Source organism: Symphalangus syndactylus, chromosome 17, assembly GCF_028878055.3.
Source record: "Symphalangus syndactylus isolate Jambi chromosome 17, NHGRI_mSymSyn1-v2.1_pri, whole genome shotgun sequence".
Classification (NCBI taxonomy): domain Eukaryota; kingdom Metazoa; phylum Chordata; class Mammalia; order Primates; family Hylobatidae; genus Symphalangus; species Symphalangus syndactylus.
Window position 1 is genome coordinate 61,286,702 of NC_072439.2, and position 22,529 is coordinate 61,309,230.

At 38.9% G+C, this 22,529-nt stretch overlaps 1 protein-coding gene across 2 annotated transcripts in view; it reads left to right on the plus strand.

The window, feature by feature from the left end:
• The window catches only part of IQCJ (IQ motif containing J), a 182,622-nt gene that overhangs the window by 145,314 nt on the left and 14,779 nt on the right, over positions 1-22,529 (plus strand). For both annotated transcript variants that reach the window (XM_063620365.1, XM_063620366.1), the window contains exon 2: positions 15,475-15,539. In XM_063620365.1, coding sequence (XP_063476435.1) covers positions 15,475-15,539 — 65 coding nt within the window. The remainder of the gene's footprint in view (positions 1-15,474; positions 15,540-22,529) is intronic.

Genomic DNA, 22,529 nt, shown 5'->3' on the forward strand with positions numbered 1-22,529 from the left:
TATTTTTAATGAATATCTATTGGATATTCCTCTTAACACTTAAGTTATTGCTGTGTGCACTTAAGAATTATGCTGGATGCTAAAATTTATGATACTTGATGTATCCAGGAGATTATAATACAAGCTCAGAAAACCCAGCATCTGCCGGGTCTGATAAGCAATCAAGTGTAGAAGTAAGCTTTCCCTTCCCTAAACAGTGATGCCTGCTTCGTACAATCTCACACAAAAAGAAGGCATTAGACTTAGATGGATTTCACCTTCCTCCCTGACAAGCAATGAGAAAATATAATAAAGACCTATGGCATTTAAAAGAAGAATGCTACTTTCACAAGTACTTTTTAAAAAACTTTATCCATGGTTAATAGAACTCACACTATTACATACTTTCTAGCCATATTAAAAAATACATGATATTCACTTTCTGTCTTATCCAGGGTAGTGTCTGTCAACTTCTCCACCCAGAAATCTCAAAGGCAGAAAATAGCGACTGTGTGTATTATTGTTGGCGGTGTGTAGGAAAAATAGCCATATTCAAACCTAAACATTATTTGATGCCTCCTATTTTAGCTCTAAAATTAATTCCAACTTTGTACTACATTTTGAAATCGTACTTTTGCTGTTCGTGAAGTAAACTTGACATTCTGGGAAGATGTATGCCTGACCACAAGCTCCACATACCCCTAGTTTGTAGCTGGCACGCCCCAGTTGGCCAAAGTAGGGTTTCTAAGTTAGAAAGATATTTAGAATTAATGGGAAAAAAGATTCTGCTCCCAACATTTAGGCTATTTAAGGAGGATCAGACATCTTATATAGGCAACATAAGGGCTATACCCAGCATAGCCACATCCAGCTGTAAGAGTCTGGGGAGTGAAAGCTTACGTCAAATGAGGAAACTTGGAGACATTTCATGAGGAGATGACATTCCAGGCAGTAGAGACCTTTATATATGTGTTCAGTGAAAATATAGTTTAGGATCTGGTTTTTAGTTTCTTGTTTCTTCCCCTCACATCTAGTCTGTGATCACCCTATCTCATTCATGTTTTCTGATAATCACATTCTTATGAATTCTTTTATTTCCTGCCAGCTAGGAAATAAAATTAAGCTTGTTTAAGAATCATTCCTTTTGATGGGCTGCTGGATTCGGTTTGCCAGTATTTTATTGAGGATTTTTGCGTAAATGTTCTTCAGGAATATTGGCCTGAAACTTTCTTTTTTTGTTGTGTCTCTGCCAGGTTTTGGTATCAGGATGATGCTGGCCTCATAAAATGAGTTAGGGAGAAGTCCGTCTTTTCTATTTGTTGGGAATAGTTTCAGAGGAAATGGTACCAGCTCCTCTTTGTACCTCTGGTAGAATTCGGCTGTGAATCTGTCTGGTCCCGGGCTTTTATTGGTTGGTAGGCTATTAATTACTGCCTCAATTTCAGAGCGTGTTATCGGTCTATTCAGGGATGCAACTTCTTCTTGATTTAGTCTTGGGAGGGTGTATATGTCCAGGAATTTATCCATTTCTTCTAGATGTTCTAGTTTATTTGCATAGAGGAGTTTATAATATTCTTTGATGGTAGCTTGTATTTCTGTGGGATCAGTGGTGATATCCCCTTTATCATTTTTTATTGTGTCTATTTGATTCTTCTCTCTTTTCTTCCTTATTTGTCTGGCTAGCGGTCTATCTATTTTGTTGATCTTTTCAAAAAACCAGCTCCTGGATTCACTGATTTTTTTTTTGAAGGATTTTTTTGTGTCTCTAACTCTTTCAGTTCTGCTCTAGTCTTAGTTATTTCTTGTCTTCTGCTAGCTTTTGAATTTGTTTGCTCTCGCTTTTCTTGTTGTTTTAATTGTGACGTTAGGGTGTTGATTTTAGATCTTTCCTGCTTTCTCCTGTGGGCACTTAGTGCTATAAATTTCCCTCTAAACACTGCTTTAGCTGTGTCCCAGAGATTCTGGTGTGTTGTGTCTTTGTTCTCATTGGTTTCAAATAACTTATTTATTTCTGCCTTAATTTCCTTATTTACCCAGTAGTCATTCAGGAGCAGGTTGTTCAGTTTCCGTGTAGTTGTGCAGTTTTGAGAGAGTTTCTTTTTTTTTTTTTTTTTTTTTGAGATGTAGTCTCACTGTGTTGCCCAGCTGGAGTGCAGTGGTGTGATCTCAGCTCATTGAGTGAGTTTCTTAATCCTAAGTTCTAATTTGATTGCACTGTGGTCTGACAGACTGTTTATTATGATTTCTGTTCTTTTGCATTTGCTGAGGAGTGTTTTACTTCCAATTATGTGGTCAATTTTAGAGTAAGTGCTATGTGGTGCTGAGAAGAATATATATTCTGTTGATTTGGAGTGGAGAGCTCTGTAGATGTCTGTTAGGTCTGCTTGGTCCAGAGCTGAGTTCCAGTCCTGAATATCCTTGTTAATTTTCTGTCTTGTTGATCTAATATTGACAGTGGGGTGTTAAAGTCTCCCACTATTATTGTGTGGGAAAGAATCATTCCTAAAGACGGCTTTAAATGAAAACTTTCAGGTAAAATAGGTGGGGGTTGGCTGAGAGCTGTGTGACAGATCTTCTGGGACAGATAGGACTTAATATCCAGGTATAGAGATTTGTTCCAATATATAATGCTCTCCAGATAATTGAGGTAATGCTGTGCTATTTAATGATAATATTAGACACTGCAGTATATTACTACCCTTTTCTTTCTTCTTTAAAAGATTCTCTTATTGATTTATTTAAACCCACATCTGGACTGACTCATCCCAAGTTTTTGAGTTCATGATCTTATTCTGGGTTTTGATGACACGTTTATGTTCCAAGAGAATTTAGTAGGTTGGGGATGGAAAGAGAGGGCATGTCACACAGAACTTGGTAGTATGAAGTCCTGCCAGGCCCAGGGGCTTAGGCTCTATCTGCTAGGTGAGGGGGGTCAAGAAAGGTTCCAAGGAGTTGACTGTCCTGATGAGTTTGGCATTTCAGGTTGCTCCTTCTGGCAGGCAATAAGTCTTCAAATAAGGACAGTAGAAATAGATAGTGTTCCAGAGGCCATTGGCAAAACTGGGTAACTAATGGGAAATTGGTTGAGAGTGAACCAGGAGAAGATACTTAGATTAACATCCATGTTTTGAAGAGACTGAGATACATAATAATAAAAATCTACGTGATAGTTAAAATAACTAATGTCATCGAGCACCTGCTATTTGCCTGGTGCAAGACTGAATTTTTAATCATCAAGCTTTGAAATTTGGTACAATTAGTGTCCCCATTTTACAGATGATAAAACTGAGGCTCAAAGGAGTCACACAGCCCAAGATTACACAGGAATGGAGCAGAGCTGGGCACCACAGGAATGACAAGACAAGTAAGACATAACTGCTATCCTCGGTGTGACACTTAAGGAATCTCTCTATGGATGACCAGCACTTTAGATTACACAAAACACCTTGAAATATGTTATTTTAGTTAATCCCCACATAGTACTGTATAGTAGACATTGCCATCATCATCTTACACATGATGAAACTGAGATCTAAAGGGAAGGAGTCGCTTTCTAAGACCAGATAGTAATTAGGTGACACATCTAATTTAAATGATAAATCTGAGCAGTTTGCAGAACATTACAACTTCTTTACAAATACCATGGGTGAGATACTGCTGCTACTCACACTGGTGTAAGTCCCAAGTCAATCGTGGGAAAAGAGTGCAGATGATACAGTTTAGATTCTGGGATCAGACTGCTTATTATATTGGCACCTCATTTCTGCTATAAGACTTTGGACAAGTTATTTAGTCTCCTAAGTATGTTTTCTTATCCAAGAAATGGGAATAATAGTGGCATATTTTGCAATTTTCATAAGGCTTCAGTGATAATTTTTAAGAGATAATTCATGCAACATGCCTGGAGCCTAGTAAAATTCAATTAGTAGTAGTAATAAAAATAGTTCAAAGAAAGGACATAGCATTAGTTGCAGAATGAAATACTAAAATACATAAAATCACATTTCAAATGAATTTTGAAGAATTTCAGAAAGTATAAGAGAAGCAATCCTGTGGCTAGGGAGTTAGGAATGTTTTTAATCCTGAAGATGTTTTTGTTTAAGTTAGCAGTAGTGTTTATGAGCAGAAGAGCTAAATTATTGGAGATGGGTCAGGCACGGTGATTCACGCCTGTAATCCCAGCACTTTGGGTGGCCAACGCAAAAACACTGCGTGAGGCCAGGAGATAGAGACCAGCCTGTATAACCCTGTCTCTACAATAATAATAATAATGTTTTAAATTGTTGAATATGTACTTAAAGAAAAGCAATTAGGCAGCACAATGAAATAGTCCCAGAGAGAAGAATCAAGGCCCTGAACAACGGTTGTAGTGAAGGGGAGAGAAAGGGGGAGATAGATCGGTATGAGGGGCTGCAGGGCATTTTAGAAGCTCTTCCCAGCATGCATTTGGATTGCTTCTTCACAACATCACTTAGTAAATACATAAGAAATGCAAACTCATTTTCTAACCCGGCTAAGCAAAAAAATCTAATCTGGATGGTGTTTGCTACACTACAACAAAATGTATTCCAGAATCAGGTATAAACAATTTGGGAGTTACATGTTGTTCTGATTGCCTGCACTTTGTTTTTGTGCTTTGGTGCAAGAAACCCGGAGTTGGTGTATGGATTCACGCATCCACATTTGCTGTTCTGTCTGCATTCTGAGAGGTGTTTATTTGTTGGCTTCTGTGCTTATTTGTACTTGTGTTCTCATCTTGAAGCATGGTCTCTAGGATAATTTTCTCAGAAGGAAGAAATATATGAAATGTAAAAATATCTACACCCTTGTGCCTATACCTATATTTTGATCTCAGTTGAATTTTTATAGTTGTCCTGCTGTTAAGCTGAATTAACATTGAGCAAAGAGACCCCTTAAAAAATTTTACTAGTAGTGTTTCAATTTCTTGTATCCTAGATTTAATGGAAGTGGTTAGACATTTTGTAATGAGCTGGTTCTTCATTGTATAATGATAGTTTTTGAATGTCATGATCTAAAACTAGCAAAAGGTTTGAGACCATGTACTACTTATGAAAAGGAGAGGGGAATATTTAAGCCTGAAGGGTATTTTTCAAAATAGCACTGGGCTGTCTTATCTTGTCTAACAATCCTGGATCCAGTGCGAGTGGATTGCAGTTTGCTGGTGCTTATTCAGATTAGGGCAAAGAGCTGGCTTAAATGATCTGGCTGTAAGTGTACCCTTCCAGAAGTACTCATCTACTCTTGGAGAATCTCAGGGACTGAAATTGTCTCAGATCCAAGGTTACCAGGGACAATGACTTAACCAGTCAAAATTAGGTTTGCACTTGCTATGTTTCCACTTAGATAGGGTGTTTGACATTTTCACATGTGGCAGGCAAAAGCTTTTATGTCCTAATGTTATGAACGTAGCTTGGTTGGTCAAACAAGAATAATGAGCTATCACAACAATTTTCAATTTTCATAGGCATATCTTACGTTTGTAAGTTTCTAAGTTTACAATGTAGAAGGCAGCTAATATTAATAATAAGTCCACTGTCGACAAGTATAGTGAAGCCCAGGACTACCTCACTCAATGATTACTGCTGTAAAATTACAGCCCCTCTGAATCTCGTTGGACATTCAAAATGTCCTCAAAGTGTTAGAAACAGGCAAATCTCTTTTTAAGTCTACTACCTCATGTATGCTTCATGTGCCCATAACTTAACTGAATGAATCCTTTAAATGAGCTGTTGATGTCCTATTTGCCATTTTTTTCCTCCCAAAGAAATTCATGTTTAGCTGCAAGGTAACTTCTGTGTGTGAAATTTACAGGTTTGCCAGCCATAGAAAACATTAATGTGTAATACATAAACAAAATGTATGCTCCTTTTGCAAAAAAAAAAAAAAAAAAAAAAAAAAAAAACAAGGAATTTAGTCCTTGCTTTCCAAAGGGAGAATACATGAATCTTGCATTTTTATTTTTGATGCCTTTTTGCCTTTAAATATATGAGATGACTATTAATGCCCACATTCACAGCAGGGATAGAAGGGAAATGGCAGTAAATTGTAAAGCACATTTACATTATAACAAGGCCTGTGGAAGCATTGTAATTCATACAGTTACTTCAACAGAGGTTTGGACTCCCTCCAATTTAATTTTCTGAAGTTGGGCTGTGCATCTGGGTCATTCCTGGTCTAATCTGGGAAATGTATCTCTTAAGGCTGTGGATCAGAATGCCAGCCTCCCAGTTGTCACCAAGGAGCATCATTTACAGCCACTGAGGTCCGAGGGCAAAGCATCAGAATCACTTAATGTGGACACAGCAGCCTAGCCAGCTTCATAAATTCTGTTGCAAAGAGCAATAATCAATATTTCATGTTTAATGATGTGGAGCCAAAATTACTATAGATTTTATGTCGTCTACTTTTCCAAATTATGCAAACATTAGTAACCCCCTTTTTAGTGCCCTTATTACACTTCCATTAAAAAACGGATGGAGGGGAGCGGGTGAGGAAGCCTGGTAATATATAATGAAATTATTGAATGGTCAAAAGCATCAAAAGTGATTTTGGTTTTTAATTTTTGTTAAATAGTTGCCCTTAGGTTAATATATAATTATTTCCAACACAAAAAACCTGATTTATGTAAGTGGCACAGATTTTGTCACCCACAGCTACACAGTGAAGTAAATTGCAGATTGTTTTCACATTTTAAGTTAACTTAAATGCTCTGGGATATGCTGGGATTAAATGATCATGATGTAAGTCAGAAAAGTTAAAAGGTTGGCATTTAGAAACAAGTGAACAAGTGTACTTTAGAGAAAAAGCAATTTTGATTGGATTTCTGATTTTAAACCTGTCCAAAGAACATACGCTGCTCGCTTAGGCAATAGAAGTGGTAGAGATTGAAAAAGGAGGAAAAATAAAAAACAAACCAGAACAGTATTTTATTATTGGGCAGGTCAAGGAGCTGACTAAGCAGCCACAGAAATGGGCTTGTCTAACCTCTTAGCTATTCCACTGTCTGTGACAGAAGAAAAGACTGCAGGATTGAGACAGGAGGGTAAAGCCAGACGCAAAAGAACAATATTCAATACCCACCATTCATTCTAATAGTTCACACCCAAGTTACTTTAGAACAACTCTTATAACAGTGGGAAGCCTGGAAAGTAGTCAATAATTTTTCACCATAACAATGTAGCCTAGATTCCTTTGCCACTCATAACACAGACTTCATTTGGAGAAATGGGATTAAGGATTCTGGAATGCTGTGTGTCTGGATTGTACTTGAATAATTCAACTTGTATTTTGCAGAGAGGTCTAGCCTACATTTAAAAGAAAAGAAATAAATAGAGCATAGTAGAAATTGTCCTGTTATTTGGTGAGTGGAACTGAACCAGGTTCAGGTCCTTGAGTAGTGACAGCTTCTCCTATCAAGATTAATCATCAAACACACATGTTCTTCTGGTAAATAATATGATTAATTAATATGATTAGTTAAGTTTATTAGTTTATAGAAAAAGAATTGCAAAGACAGGGCAAACAAAAGAAACTTAGGATTCTTGAAGTTTCTGGATTCAGAGACAACTCATGTAAAAGGGCGATTGAGAGTTTAATGAAGTGACTAGTTACATAGATGTGGTGGAGTAGAGGAGAAGCCACAAGGAAGAAGGAAGCATCTGGGGTTATCAATAGTTGGAAGGGGCAAAGGAAGGGAGAGGAAGGAAGCATAGGTCTTGGAGGGGTGAGAAAATGGACCAGTTATGGGAATATGCACTATCTTGTGGGAAAGGCCACTCTATGGAAACTATGGCCATTAGTTATGTCCAACCTGTGCTCCAGCAAGATAGGAGAACAGAGAGAAGAAATATTCCAACTTCTTTCTTCTGTTACCCTCTGGGCTCATGCCAGTGCCTCCCTCTGCTCAAACGTTCCCCAAGGCCATAGAATAAATGGCCTAATAGATAAAGTCCAAAATTATGAGCCTCTCAGGACACAGGGAAGAATGGAGAAGAGTAAAGACTGTATCTGACAGGCAGAAAATAGTCAGCAGAGGATATAAAATTATTTGGGATTTTTTGGGCCATTAAGCTACTAGAGTTTCTTTTCCTCTACACATTCACTTATTCAACAGATAATATCAAGCACCTCTTCAATAACTCATTTTGGGAATAGGCACATCAAAGTGAATAAGTTACCATCCCTGACCTTGAAGAGCTGAGTGGGGGAGGCAGGTAAAGAGTAAATACTAAAAATAAGGATCACCAGAGGTTGCTGAGAAAGGAGGGTGGGGTACCCAACTTTCTTTTTGGGTTAGAAATATCTGCTTGGAAGAGGGGAAAATTGGGGTCTTCCCGAAAGAAGAATGGTGTGGATCAGTAGGAGAGTTAGAGACATGTTGTCACTGAAATGTCCAGTGGGCACGTGAGTTCTGGGATTTTGTGATGAATCATTTGACTGGGCTCAGAGAAGAAGTGTGTGCAGGGGCCAATGAGGTGGAGTTGGGAGAGGCAGGCTGGGCCCTGTCACACAGACCTTGGCTGAGGAGTTTGGAATCTATCCTGACAGCAACAGGGAGCTAGTAGAAAAATGGCATTGGTTTCTAGTAAGAAAATGGTATTGCCAGATATAAAATCAGAGACAAATGGGACTAGTAAGAGAAACCAATGATGGGATAGATCTATTTGTGTTTGCTTTTAATAGTAAAATAAAACAAAGCTTTCTCAAAGGATGAAACTCTGAGTGAAGATCTGTGGAGTAATTTGACTTGCTTATCCATCTCTGAGAAAATGAGGACATGGTTTGGAACTTCCAGGCCAATTGAATTGAAGTGTTTTTGTATAGTTAGCTTAAATAACCGAATGATGAAATCAATCCTCCAAATTGTCAGCAGAGCAGCTGCTCAGAAAGCTCTTGTTAGTCATTGACCTTATGTTTAATATGATTTCCTAGAATGTGGATAGTCAGATATTGAATAAAGTACTGCATCAAAGCCCTCCCCACCCAGCAAGCTTTCAGCAATGAAATATCCAAGGAAAGGAGAGTGGCTGGCACAAATTGCAAAAATGCTTTTATGTCCCCTAAGTCCCCAGAGAAAAAAGAATACAAGAAAGCATGCCACGGCCACATCTTGGAGAAGAAAGTGCCAGGACTGGCAGTAGCTCCATTTCTTTTCTAATCATGATGCAGGGGGAAAAAAATTACAACCTAAAAATTCACCTTTGGTTTTTAAGAATAGTTAAGATTTTTCATTCAAACTATTTCCTTTCTGTATCAGAGCAGCTTCAAGTCTGACCATTTCCAGTCCTGCACTGCATAATGACGTTTGGCCAATATTGATCACATATACAACCCATAACAACATAACATTACAAAGGTTGCAATACAATATTTGTACTGTACTTTTTCTAGATTTGGATATGTTTAGATATACAAATATTTACCATTGTGTTATAATTTTCTTACAGTAACATATGCTTTATAGGTTTGTAGCCCAGGAGCAATAGGCTGTATCACATAGCCCAGGTGTGTAGTAGGCTATACCATCTAGGCTTGTGTAAGCATACTCTGATGTTCACACAATGATGAAATCTCCTAATGACAAATCTCTCAGGACATATCCTTGTTATTAAGCAACACAAGAAAATATATGACCTAGATTTGTTACTTATGTCATTGGAGGTGGGGTGTGATATGATAAAAAAAAATAGGAAGTGTAGGGGAAAATAGAGGATAAATGTGGAGGCTTATTCTTAGAATATGTAACAAGAGTCTATAGGACTAAAGAGTAAGTTTTACCCTAAAAATAAAACGATATGTTAAAGATTGCAAAGGATAATCTATCTTTCTGTCACCTATCATCTATCATCTCTATCTTTCTACCTATTATAATTACTCTGCCTATATGGTAGATATTTGCTTTCACTTACTATAAATATCACAAATGTAATAACAGAGTTAAAACAAAAATAAAGATGTTTATAGATCATGTAGTTAAAGAAGTGGGGAATGATTGTTCTAACTGCCTAAAAAGAATCCTTGTGGCAATTAAATATTTAATTTTGCTTAAGCTTCTGCCAGCCAAAGCAAAACAAATGGCCTTGTTAAGACTTATGAGTTGTTTTGTTGATGAAAATTAGTGTACTATTACATAAAAAGGGGCAAATATACCGTACTACTAAATTCTAAATTGTATTTCTCTTTCATTCCGTTATATAAAAAAGAGATCCAGTAACAAAATAGACAGTGTTTTATATAGACACTGTATAATAGATCTCAATCCCTACCTCGCCACAACATACATAAAAAGTAATTCACAGCCAGGCACCGTGGCTCACACCTGTAATCCCAGCACTTTGGGAGGCCAAGGTCCAGCACTACAGGAGTGCACCACTACACCCGGCTAATTTTTTGTGTTTTTTAGTAGAGAGGGGGTTTCACCATGTTGGCCAGGCTGGTCTTGAACTCCTGACCTCAAGGGATCCACCTGCCTTGGCCTCCCAAAGTGTTGGGGTTACAGGCATGAGCCACCACACCCGGCCCCGTCAGTGTTCTGAAAAAGACATTTTAAAAGACATGGCCAAAACAAGGTAAGCAAACAACAGCTCAGTTCTGAACTTTTATAATGCTATGGCTCATCTTAGAATTTTGTATTCACTAGTCCTAGGTTATGGCTTACATGGTAACTTCTCAGGATTCTTTCAGTTGTATAAAAAACAACAACAAAACAAAACAAATCTCAACTGAAAGAGTTTTTTTAAAGTGAGAGAATCTGGCCGGGAGCAGTGGCTCATGCCTGTAATCCCAGCATTTTGGGAGGCCAAGGCAGGCAGATCATGAGGTCAGGAGTTCAAGACCAGCCTGGCCAACATGGTGAAACCCTGTCTCTATTAAAAATACAAAAAATTAACCGGGTATGGTGGCAGGTGCCTATAATCCTAGCTACTCAGGAGGCTGAGGTAGGAGAATTGCATGAACCTGGGAGGTGGAGGTTGCAGTGAGCTGAGATCACACCACTGTACTCCAGCCCAGGTGACAGAGTGACACTCTGTCTCAAAGAAATAAAATAAATAAAAAATAAATAGAATCTATTGACAAAACTGAAAAGCCCATCAATGTGTTGGTTTCAAGCTCCAGTTTGAAATAGATGTTCACAGCATCACCCTGGCTCTGGCCTCTTGGCTCTTTTTCCTCTGTCTCCATCCTCTTTGCTGTGTTATATTTTTCCTTCAGTTAGTAACTGTCACAGATGCAAACACTTCAGTCACAGTTCCAGTGTCCCTCACACTTCAAAATCCTAACACTCCAAAATCCAGAGGAATAAACTGAAGTTCTTCTCCAAATCCTAAGGTAAAGTTTAAATAATTAACATTGGTTGAGCAACAACTATGTGCTGGGCACTATTCTAGGCACTGAAAATATAGTGGTGGATGTGATGAAAAATCTACTTCCATGGTGCCTACAATCTAGTGAATGGAGACAATCAAACACAAATATATTAGGAAGTGATGAAGATCATAAAGAAGTGAATAAGAGCATAAAGCATGGTAAATATACAACAAGTGATGAGTGACATTTTAGAGAGTTCAATCAAGGAAGGCTTTTTTGAGAAGGCAATATTTGAGCAAACATCTGGATGAAGTGAGGAAGCCATGTGAGGGTAATGTTGATTGTACTTGTGCACAGAATTAAGGTTCTGTGTACAAGGAACAGCGAAGATAAATGATCTAAAAGGGAGCAACCGTGGCTGTTTCTGAAACACCCCAAGACCAATATGGCTTGACAAGTGTGGGTTGTAGTATAGAGGGTGGTAGGAAATGAGGTCAGAGAGATAGGTGGGGGTTCGTGTTACATAAGGCTCTATAGGCAGTGGTGATGAGTTTGGATTTCATTCCAAAAGTGATGGAAAACCATTGAATTATGAAGAAGAAAACATCACTTATCTATATTTGTTTAACTATGATGAATCAAGAAATTAGTAGGTTGATCTTCTTGCATGACAAGTATGTTCAGATATTGGTAGATCAGAGTTGAAGCGGCAGCTCCGTGGTTTCATCAGGGTCCCAGGTACCTTGGGTCTTTCTATTTTATTATCTTTAATGTGTGGTTTTCCTCCTTATAGGCACAAAGGCTTTTGCACCCTGGATTTCACTACTATGATCCAGGCAGGAAGAAGAAGGAAGACCAAACATTAAAAGCCACATGACAGCTGAATCTTTTTTTTTTTTTTTTTTTGCTATCAGAAAAACAATAGTTTATACAGAAGCCCCATTTAGTAGACTTATGCTTATATTCATATGAAGAAAAATTGATCTCAATTCTTACCACACACCATACACAAAAATTAATTGACCATACACCTAAAGGTAAATGAACTATACATTTTCTAACAGAAAATATAGGAGACTATATCTGGGGGCAGGAAAATATTTCTTAGGACACAGAAAATACTAAATAACAAAAATAAAACAATAAATTGCATTGCATCAAAATGAAAAGATTTGCATGTCAAAATATATTGATTGGGAAGAAATATTAGCAACACATACATCTGACAAAAGAGTTGTACCCCATAATATATAAAGATTTTCTACTGCTCAAAAAGTAAGACATATAACTCAGTTAAAAACAAATGCAAAAAATACTCAACATTATTAGTTATCAGATAAATGCAAGTTGAAGTCACGATAAGATATTACAAATCCAGGAGAATAACTAAAGTGAAACAGACTGACATTGAACATTGGTGGGAATGTACAGCAGCTAGACTTCTCTTACATTGCCGGTTGGAATATAAAATAGCACAACCACTTTAGAAAACTTTGGAAGTTTCTTTAAAAGTTAAACATGTATTTACCTCATGAGGTAGCAATTTCACTCCTAGATATTTACTGAAGAGAAATGAAAACACATCCACAAACACACTTGCACAACAGACTTGTGCAAACAGATTTGCACAACAATGATCATAGCAGCTTTATTCATACTAGGCCATATGGATATGAAAACAATTAGAATGCCCATAAACAGGAGAATGGATTGTTGTGTATGTATACAATAGAAAACTACTCAGCAATTAAAAGAAATAAGCTACTGATATATGTAACAGACAGCATGGACAAATGTCAAAATATAATGTTGAGTTAAGCTGGACACAAAAGAATTGATAAATTTATATGAAAGTCTAGAACAGGCAAAACTAATCTACACAGATAGAAATCAGAACAGTGGTGCCTTTGGGAGAGGAAAATTGATTGTAAAGGGGGACAAAGGACCTTCCTGGGAATGATAAATGTTCTATATATTGTTTTGGCTGTGACTCTACCAATGGAAGCATTTGATAAAACTCACTGTATTGTACACTTATAAGGTGCATTTCATACTTTGTAAATTATACTCCAATTAAAAAAGAAAACCAAGGTACTACAAGACCACTCAGGCTGATGTTAGGAGAAGTGACTGATGCAGCCTAACATAGGAAGCAGGGCAATAATTGGAAGATTACCATGGTTGGCTTAGACCAGACTGAGAGGTGGCCAAGTTCCAAATATATTTTGAAAGTGGGGTCAATAAGATTAGCTCATTGATTGACTATAAATGGTGAGAGGAAGAAATGAGTAAAGTCTGGTTCTTAGTTTTAACTCTTCATAGCTTGGTGAACAGTGATGCCATTTGCTAAAATGAGGAAGAAGCAGTGAAGAAGGAGGCTTGGGTAGGAGGATATAAGCAGGGAAATCAACATTTTGGTTTTGAGCTTGAGATGCTTGTCAGACATGTACATGGAACTGTCAAGTAGGCAGGGTGGATGCAGAAGAGTGAAGTTTAGAGAAGAGATCAGGTACAAATATAAAATAGAAGCTGTGAGACTGGCTGAGATCCCCTGAGGTGTTAGGATAGATAGAGAAGAGGACAGATGGCTAGGACTGGCAGCTGGCATGTTTCCAGAAGTTTTGTAGGAGTGGCGAAGATCTGAAAGCGGCAATGAGGAGCAAAGAAGGTCCCACCCAACCTCCACACCGTGTAGTATGTAGCATGTGGGGAAGAAATGGCCACCTCTTAAGAGGACTGCGGGGGAGAAGGTGGGCTCAGGGACTCAGCCAACTTTTTCATCTGCAAAATCGTCTATATACTAGACCTCTTTTCTGAACAATTCTTTGCTCTTCTTGCTCTAACAAAAACTTAGCTGTCCCAGAACAGTGAGGCATAGTTTTGTTAGAACAACATAATTAAGGGCATATTCAAAGAAGTTGGGCAGATACAGGATTTTGCTGATGAAAGACAGTAAAGGACCCACTGGAAAGGTTGGAAGGATTGGGGAGAAGTGGGTAATTAGGCCACATTCTGGAATGCAGTATGGGTTTAAGAGATTGCATAATGGGAGAGGTGATCTAGGAGACTTGGGTGTCTGGTGGGTTATAAGCATGTAGAGATTAGTCCTGATGGTCTTTTGGATGTAATTGAATAATTATTTTTAACTGCGGCTTCCCTTGGGACTGGTAAATTTGACAATTTCTGGTGGGGGGTAAGTGGTGTGGTAAATGGTATGGTAGATAGTGTGGCCTCAGGGAATGGTGGTCTTCCCAGGAACAGAGTTCCATGAGTCTTCCTTAAATCCTGCCATGATTGATAAGACTGAAGACGGGAGTCTCACCGGGAACCTGGGCGAAATCCTTTCACACCTCTGTGGCCAGAGAAATGAGATTACAGAGACTACAAATGCCTGGAATTCAGGAATGGTGTGTGTGTTTGTGTTTGTGTGTGTGTGTGTGTGTGTGTATGTGTGTTTGAGCACGTGGGCTCTGGAGAAGAGGTTGCCAAGAGTTACTAAGGGACAAGAGAGGAGGGTTGCTGAATGGCCAAATGCAGCATGCAGTCATTAGAGTCTCTTACCCAGCAACCAGCAATGACGATACTGTTGAGAAAGTGAATTTGGAAAGAGTGTGGGTGGATCTATGTAAACATATATAAACTCTGAAAAAATAATAGGAAACATTAGTGAGTAAAAAAAAAAAAAATCACACAATTTGAGTGACAATATTATATTCTAATTTGATCAAGGATCATGTTGTATTTTTGTGTGTTTAAACACTTAACCATCACAAAGTCCTGAACTATTTTTTTTTTTTTTTTTTTGAGACGGAGTCTCACTCTGTCACTCAGGCTGGAGTGCAGTGGCGCAATCTTGGCTCACTGCAAGCTCCGCCTCCCGGGTTCACGTCATTCTCCTGCCTCAGCCTCCCGAGTAGCTGGGACTACAGGTGCCTGCCACCCTGCCTGGCTAATTTTTTTGTATTTTTAGTAAAGACAGGGTTTCACCATGTTAGCCAGGATGGTCTCGATCTCCTGACCTCGTGATCCGCCCGCCTCGGCCTCCCAAAGTGCAGTCCAGAACTCTTAATGTTGTGTTGTATCAATTTTGCTAACAGTTTTGCTTGAATAGTATTGCTTGGAAGTAGCTGGTGACAATTTGTAAGATATATCTTTTCTTTTTCGCAGGAAGAACTGAAAAGATTGCAGAATCCTCTAGAACGAGTTAATGATGGAAAATATTTATTTGAAAAGTAAGTAAAATGCATTGTTAAATCATTTGCAAGGGTGGAAAGCTTGAGGAAAAAAGAAAATCTTCCTGGTAAAAATAAGTAAGTAAATTGGACAGTTTCTTATGTTATCGTTGTGGTCAGAGCCCAGAAATGTGGCTCATTTGAGATATAGGTAGATAAATGTATGACTAGTTGAGCAATGATACACAAGCTCTACTGCTTAACAGAGTAATACGATGCCTGGAAGATGTTTCTGGTGGTATGTCTGAGGGCTTGAAACTTAACTCTGACCCCTCCTAGTCTTTTAATCAGGGACATTAATAGAAGGCAGGCACAAAATTTGTAAAAAGTACAAAGCTAACACTAAGACTAATAGACTGAACATTCAAATTAACACTACAGAATGGGACAAAATTGAGCTAAAATAAGCAAAAAAGAAGAGATGAAATTGAACAGAGATAAAAGTAAACATTTATAATATACCCTGTACTGTTGAATGCTCACAGACACTCCTCATCAAATTCTGATTATAGCCTTTTGATATAGGCATTATTATTTCCATTTCACAGATGAAGAAAAACAGGCTCAGAGAGGTTTCAGCAACTCCATGTGTACTCAGCTAGTGAGTGGTGAGAATGGGAAATAAACCCGGGTTTGGTTGCCTCCAGAATCTTTTCTGTCAATCACTGGCTGAGCCCCAGTGTACTCAGGAACAGTCAAGCTGGTTGGGTGTCATGCTTGGCTCTGGACACCACATTTAAGAATCACATTGACATTCCCAAGAGTATTAGAATAGGTCAATTAAAATTGTGAGAGTTCTGGAACCATGTGAAACTACTACAAAGAGCTGAGGATGTGTAGCTCGGAAGAAATGTAATAGCTATCCTCAAACATTTGAAGGATGTTCCTATAAAAGGGAGGCTAAGTTGCTCTTCGTGCTCCAGAAAATAGAACAAGAGTCAATGAGTAGGATATATGGAGAAACAGCATTGTGACTCAGATAAGGAAAAACTTTTGTAAAAATTCAGCCTACCCCCAAACAGAATGAACTTTGTTAAGAAGTGAGCCGTGTAGGGGCAGAAAGGCATCACACCTTTCCTCACTCATTATAAGGAGCACAGCCAACACTCCTGTAACAGAAGACAGGTTAACAAAAGAAAAGCACAACAAGCTTATTTAATCAGGGTTCTTTATTTTATTTTATTTTTTTGAGATGGAGTCTCACTCTCTTGCCCAGGCTGGAGTGCAGTGGCACTATCTCAGCTCACTGCGACCTCTGCCTTCCGGGTTCAAGTGATTCTTCTGCCTCAGCCTCCTGAGAAGCTAGGATTACAGGCACGTGTCAACACACCCAGCTAATTTTTGTATTTTTAGTAGAGTCAGCGTTTCACAGTGTTGCCAGGCTGGTCTCGAACTCCTGACCTCAAGTGATCCACCCACTCAGCCTCCCAAAGTGTTGGGATTACAGGCGTGAGACACTGCACCCGGTCTATTTAATCAGGGTTCTATGTGACGTGGGAGCCTTCAGAAATGAAAACTCAGGGAAAATTGTCCACTTTTATACTTAATTTTGATGAAGAATGGACAGCCCTGTAGAAATGTGATTGGACAAAAAGGAAGGATCTACTGTATGAGGTGGGAAACCCAGCAAGGCTGTCAGTTCAGCTTCTTTTTTTTTTTTTTTTTTTGAGACGGGGTCTTGCTCTGTCACCCAGGCTGGAGTGCAGTGGCGTGATCTCGGCTCACTGCAAGCTCCGCCTCCCGGGTTCATGCCATTCTCCTGCCTCAGCCTCTCTGAGTAGCTGGGACTACAGGCGCCCGCCACCACGCCCGGCTAATTTTTTTGTATTTTTTTTTGGTAGAGACGGGGTTTCACCGTGGTCTCGATCTCCTGACCTCGTGATCCACCCGCCTCGGCCTCCCAAAGTGCTGGGATTACAAGCATGAGCCACCGCGCCCGGCCAGTTCAGCTTCTTCTTGGCCTCTCTGTGCAGCATTCCTTCCTCTTGGGCATGGGGCAAGAACCTCTGGAATGAGGGTCTTAGGACTTTCCATCAGACTAGGTAGGTTAGAGAATTTGTTTATGACCAGATTTTATACAGAAAGGCAGGGGAAGGTTAGAGGAATATTTTTAGGTTTTGTAGCTTGTTTGGGGGAGAAAGGTTCTAGTTTCTATGACCTGCCTTGTGGAAGAGGAATTCTGGTTTTTATGGCTTGCAGCATGGAAGAAAGAGGGGCAGGGACAGAAGGGCAAGAGAAGGTCAGAGAGAAAGTGACTTTGCTTCTGAGGCCTTTTCTCCTAAGGTTCAAAGAACTCAGCATGCCAAACACCATACTTTACAGTATGTGCTGAGCCCCAAGTAGCTGATAAGATACTGGAAGTGCCCAAGAAGAGTGTAAATGACCATACATCTGAAAATGTTAAAAAATATCCTGGAAAATTGAAAAGTTTGGGTTTGATGCCTCTTTCTACTTTTTCTTAGCTTTATCAGTCTAGACAAAATTTTTAACCATCTTGAGCCCCACTATACTCATCTTTAAAAATGAGAATAGTAGTCTTGACTTGACAGTCTTATTGCGAGCATTAAATGAGACAGCCCATGATAGCCTGATACCCTCAATGCTGGCTCCTTTCCTTTCCATCTGGGCAAGGGTTTGGGCAAGACAATCTCAAAGGTTCATTCCATCTGCACGATCCTAAGAATCTGGCATGTCATCAGATTGAAAGGCAGTTTCAGCCCTTGGGCCAAATGAAGTTTCTGTTCATTTATTTTTATTATGCCTGCTCTCGTTAATATGAATAAATAAGAATAAAATAGTAGAATTTCCCTCCACCACCACCATCACTAGCTATGTAAACAATAACTATAGAGTTTTTTGCTGACACTAGAATGAAGATTTTTCTTTTATAGAGATTAGTGTTGTAATGACATTAGGTCTAGATCAGTTATTTTTCACCTTGGCTGCACTTAGAATCAACTGGGGAGCTTAATAAAAATGCCCTGGCTTAAGCTCCACTCTAGACAAATTGAATTAGATTCTCAGGGGATGAGGCCCTGGAATCAGTATTTCTTAACAGCTTCTTTCATGTAGCTCTAATTCGGAGTTGGGGTTGAGAACCAGTAGTGTCAATATATTTTAGATTCATTTCACTTATTCAATAATCTCCTCATGCAGCTTAATTCTCCAAGGACACACTTTCTCTATGATGTTTGGCCCATTTATTTATTAAACCTGGCCATGCTGGTTTTTCATTATTGATTTTTTTTTTTTTTTTGAGATGGGGTCTTGCTCTGTCACCCAGGCTGGAGTGCAGTGGTGTGATCTTGGCTCACTGCAACCTCCACCTCTTGGGTTCAAGCAATTCTCCTGCCTTAGCCTCCTTAGTTGCTGGGATTATAGGTGCCTGCCACCATACTGGCTAATTTTTGTATTTTTAGTAGAGACAGGGTTTCACCATGTTAGCCAGGCTGGTCTCGAACTCTGACCTCAGGTAATCCACCCACGTTGGCCTCCCAAAGTGCTGGGATTACAGACGTGAGCTACTGTGCCCAGCCCATTATTGATTTTAATGTAGGAAATGAAGTTTTTTTTGTTCTGCTAATTGACCACAATTCTATATTAAACCTCTCACTAACACCAGCATGTATCTTTCTCAGCTGTCTGCTCTCAGGAAGATATTTGAAAATTAATGGTATATATGTGGGCTTCCATCTGCCCCACCCTACTCTTTCCGCTTTATTATCCAGAGGCCTGAGAAAGCTAAAACCTTCTGGAAATGACCAGTCTGTTTTGTGTGCTTATTTTTTTTCAATCCCGATTGAGGAATTCCAGCAATGGGAATTAAATACTTCCTTCAAGGCACATGGGCCCATGGGGGTAAACTTTCCTTTTATGCTTGTCCAGGACAGAGAGAAAACAAGCGGTGACCACCAGCCCTAACAACTATACCCGTTTGCTTGGAATTCTGGAGATTTTTTTGGTCTGTTTCAGGTCAGGACTCTGTCCTTGAATGCTGTCAAATTTGATTGAAAAATTGGCGTACTTTGAGTGAGCAGATTAGGCATTTCGTTATAGCTGCAGCTGACTTAGGTGCTGATGTAAATCATCTCAGCTACTTGAAATGACCATAAGTTAAGTGATAGTGGTGTCAGAACAGTTGATCGGTTATTCCCCCTTGGAACATTACATTTATTCTGAATGCTCAACAGGGTTTTGTGGTAAGACAGTTAGTGTGAAGGGGAGGGAAGCTGCAGCTCCATACTATCTGAGACCATTGGCAGAGCCAATCAAGTGCATTTGTGTATACACACACGCGCACACACACACACACACACACACACGAGCTTAGCGAAGGTTGGCATGTGCCAATAAACAGAGAAGAGCAATTGGTAAGGCCATTAATTGGAAGGCTACTTATGACTCCATTGTTTAGGAAAATCACTTATTAACTTAAGTAAGACCTTAGGCTGACTGCCATATTTTTGTAAATATTAAATCAGACTGGGTTTCTGGTAGGAGATGTGTGATTGCAAGTCATAAATTGTACTGAGGAGTAATCACTTTATTACCCATAGACAATTATTGATGGAATGAACTAAAGCTATCAGATTTAAACCAACAGGCATTGGTAGTTTATAGTTTGGTGAGGATATATAAATTATACCCCCAAATTAGCAAATGTGTTAATATTATGAAAGTTTTTATTTTCTTTATGAAAACATTAGCTCTGTCTTTGTTGCATATCTACAGGCCCTACAATATATAACTTCATTGCTTAATTTGTAATTAATAAGTAACAAGAGTCTTAAAGTATCCTTGTCATAAGGCTGCTGTTTCTACAAGACCATAGAATTATAAAAATAAGACTTTCTGTGTTAGTCCTTTCTCACACTGCTATGAAGAAATACCTGAGACTGGGCAATTTATTAAAGAAAAGAGATTTAATTAACTCACATTTCCACATGGCGGGGAGGCCTCAGGAAACTTGCAATCTTGGTGGAAGGCACCTCTTCACAGGGCAGCAGAAGAGAGAATGAGTGCCCAGCAATCGGGGGAAGCCCCTTATAAAACCATCAGATCTCATGAGAACTCACTATCATGAGAACAGCATGGGGGAAACTGCCCCCATGATTCAATTATTCAATTATCTCCACCTGGTCTCATCCTTGACATGTGGGGATTATTACAATTCAAGGTGAGATTTGGGTGGGGAGACAGCCAGATCATATCACTTTCTTTGCTCACCTACCCAGTATTAGGTTCCTCTGTGATTCTCCTTTAATAATACCTGTCACACTTGCAAATACTTGTGTAATGTTCATGTTCTCCTAGATTGTGGGACCACAGGAACAGGGACCGTGTCTAGTGTTTTCACCATTTTATCCTCCATGCTTTGCATCATTCCTGCCACACAGGAGACATTAAATATATGTGTAGAATGAGTGATTAACAATGAATTAGTAATGGACCCTGAATACCAATGGCACAGAGTAAACGAGTTCTTCCTTGCCCCTCAACAATCAGGCTGAGCAGTCCCAAGCTATCTTGGGGTGCTGACACCACCTACTTGCCATGCAGGAATTTATGTGCTCTCCTGTGTTTTCCCTACTGCCTGGACATTCCTTTCTAAAAAGAAAAAAATACATTTATGATTCTAAGGGATCTCTCCAGCACAATTTTTTTCTTTTTTTCCCTTTTCTTTACTACCACTACAATCCTAGTCCTCATAACCTGGACTATTTGAATAGCTTTCTAACTAGTTTTATTTCACTCTCCTTGCTCACTCCCACCACCAATCATCCTTAAACCCACCATTTATCATATTTCCCTGCTCCAAATGCATGGAGCTCCCTGCTGCAATAGATTATGATCTACAGTGTGAAAAGCTTTTCACACTGTAGATCATAATCTATTGATGGTTTGTTAAATAAATTTGGTGGGTCACCACTGGCCTTTTAGAAAAAGTTTCAAATATAATTCAAAAATTAAAGTATATCACATGTAGTTGGGGGAGTAATGTTTCTTGAAATTTTTATTGCACACACACACACATGCCCCTACCTTACCACATGCATGAATATTGAATTGGGATGTTAAATATATTACCTATGAAAACTTCAGTCAGTGGGATTAAGTTTAATAATCCTGATATTAAAATACTCCAACCAGTGCCTTCTGGTGGAGAGAGCAGTGAGATGAGAGTTTTAATGTGGTTCCTCCTGTACAGTAAATTTAACATTATCTCTCCAAGCTTCAGATTTTTCAGCTGTACAGTGGGGAAAGTGACTTAGTTAATGGAAGTTACTGTGATAAATAAGATAATGCACATAAAATGTCTATGACAGTGTGTTATACACATTATGGGACCAGTAACTATTAGCTTTCTGCTTATCAAAGCCTATTTCCTTTTGTTCTCCTATTTTTTTTATCCACTTCGACTAAATTTCTCTTTATTTTTCTAAAAATATCCTTTGAATGTTTTCACCTCTACTATTTGTTTTATTGTCTTCCTCATATGTTGCTCTTCACTCTCAACTTACCTACTTCCTATCCGTGCTTCAAAACTTGTCCCAAGAGCTGCCTTCTCCGTGAAGCCCTTCTTGATCATTGTAGCACTAAGAGTGCTATAAGCTCACTGAAAGCAGTGATAATTTCTCTATAGCCCTCTGCCTTTCTACAGGTCAGAGATCCATGCTTTGTTCCCAGTGGAAGCCCTGAAATGGCTTACAAATGAAAGGAGGAAAGGTCCGGTGGCAGTGGTACTACTGGGGATGAATAATGTCTTCTCTACAACTTACTAGTTGGCCAGTATCATGGAATTTATAACCATCTCCCTGTGTTTTTTCTCCCCCTGAAATTGTCCAATATGCTCTGTTTCTTTTCTCTTAAAGGAAATGATTTTCATACCATAGCTATGAATGTTAGTTGAGAACAGCAAAAGGACAACAGAAATAAAAAAGCCACATTTTTTTTTTCATGATATGGTTACTCATCCATCATCCATCAACA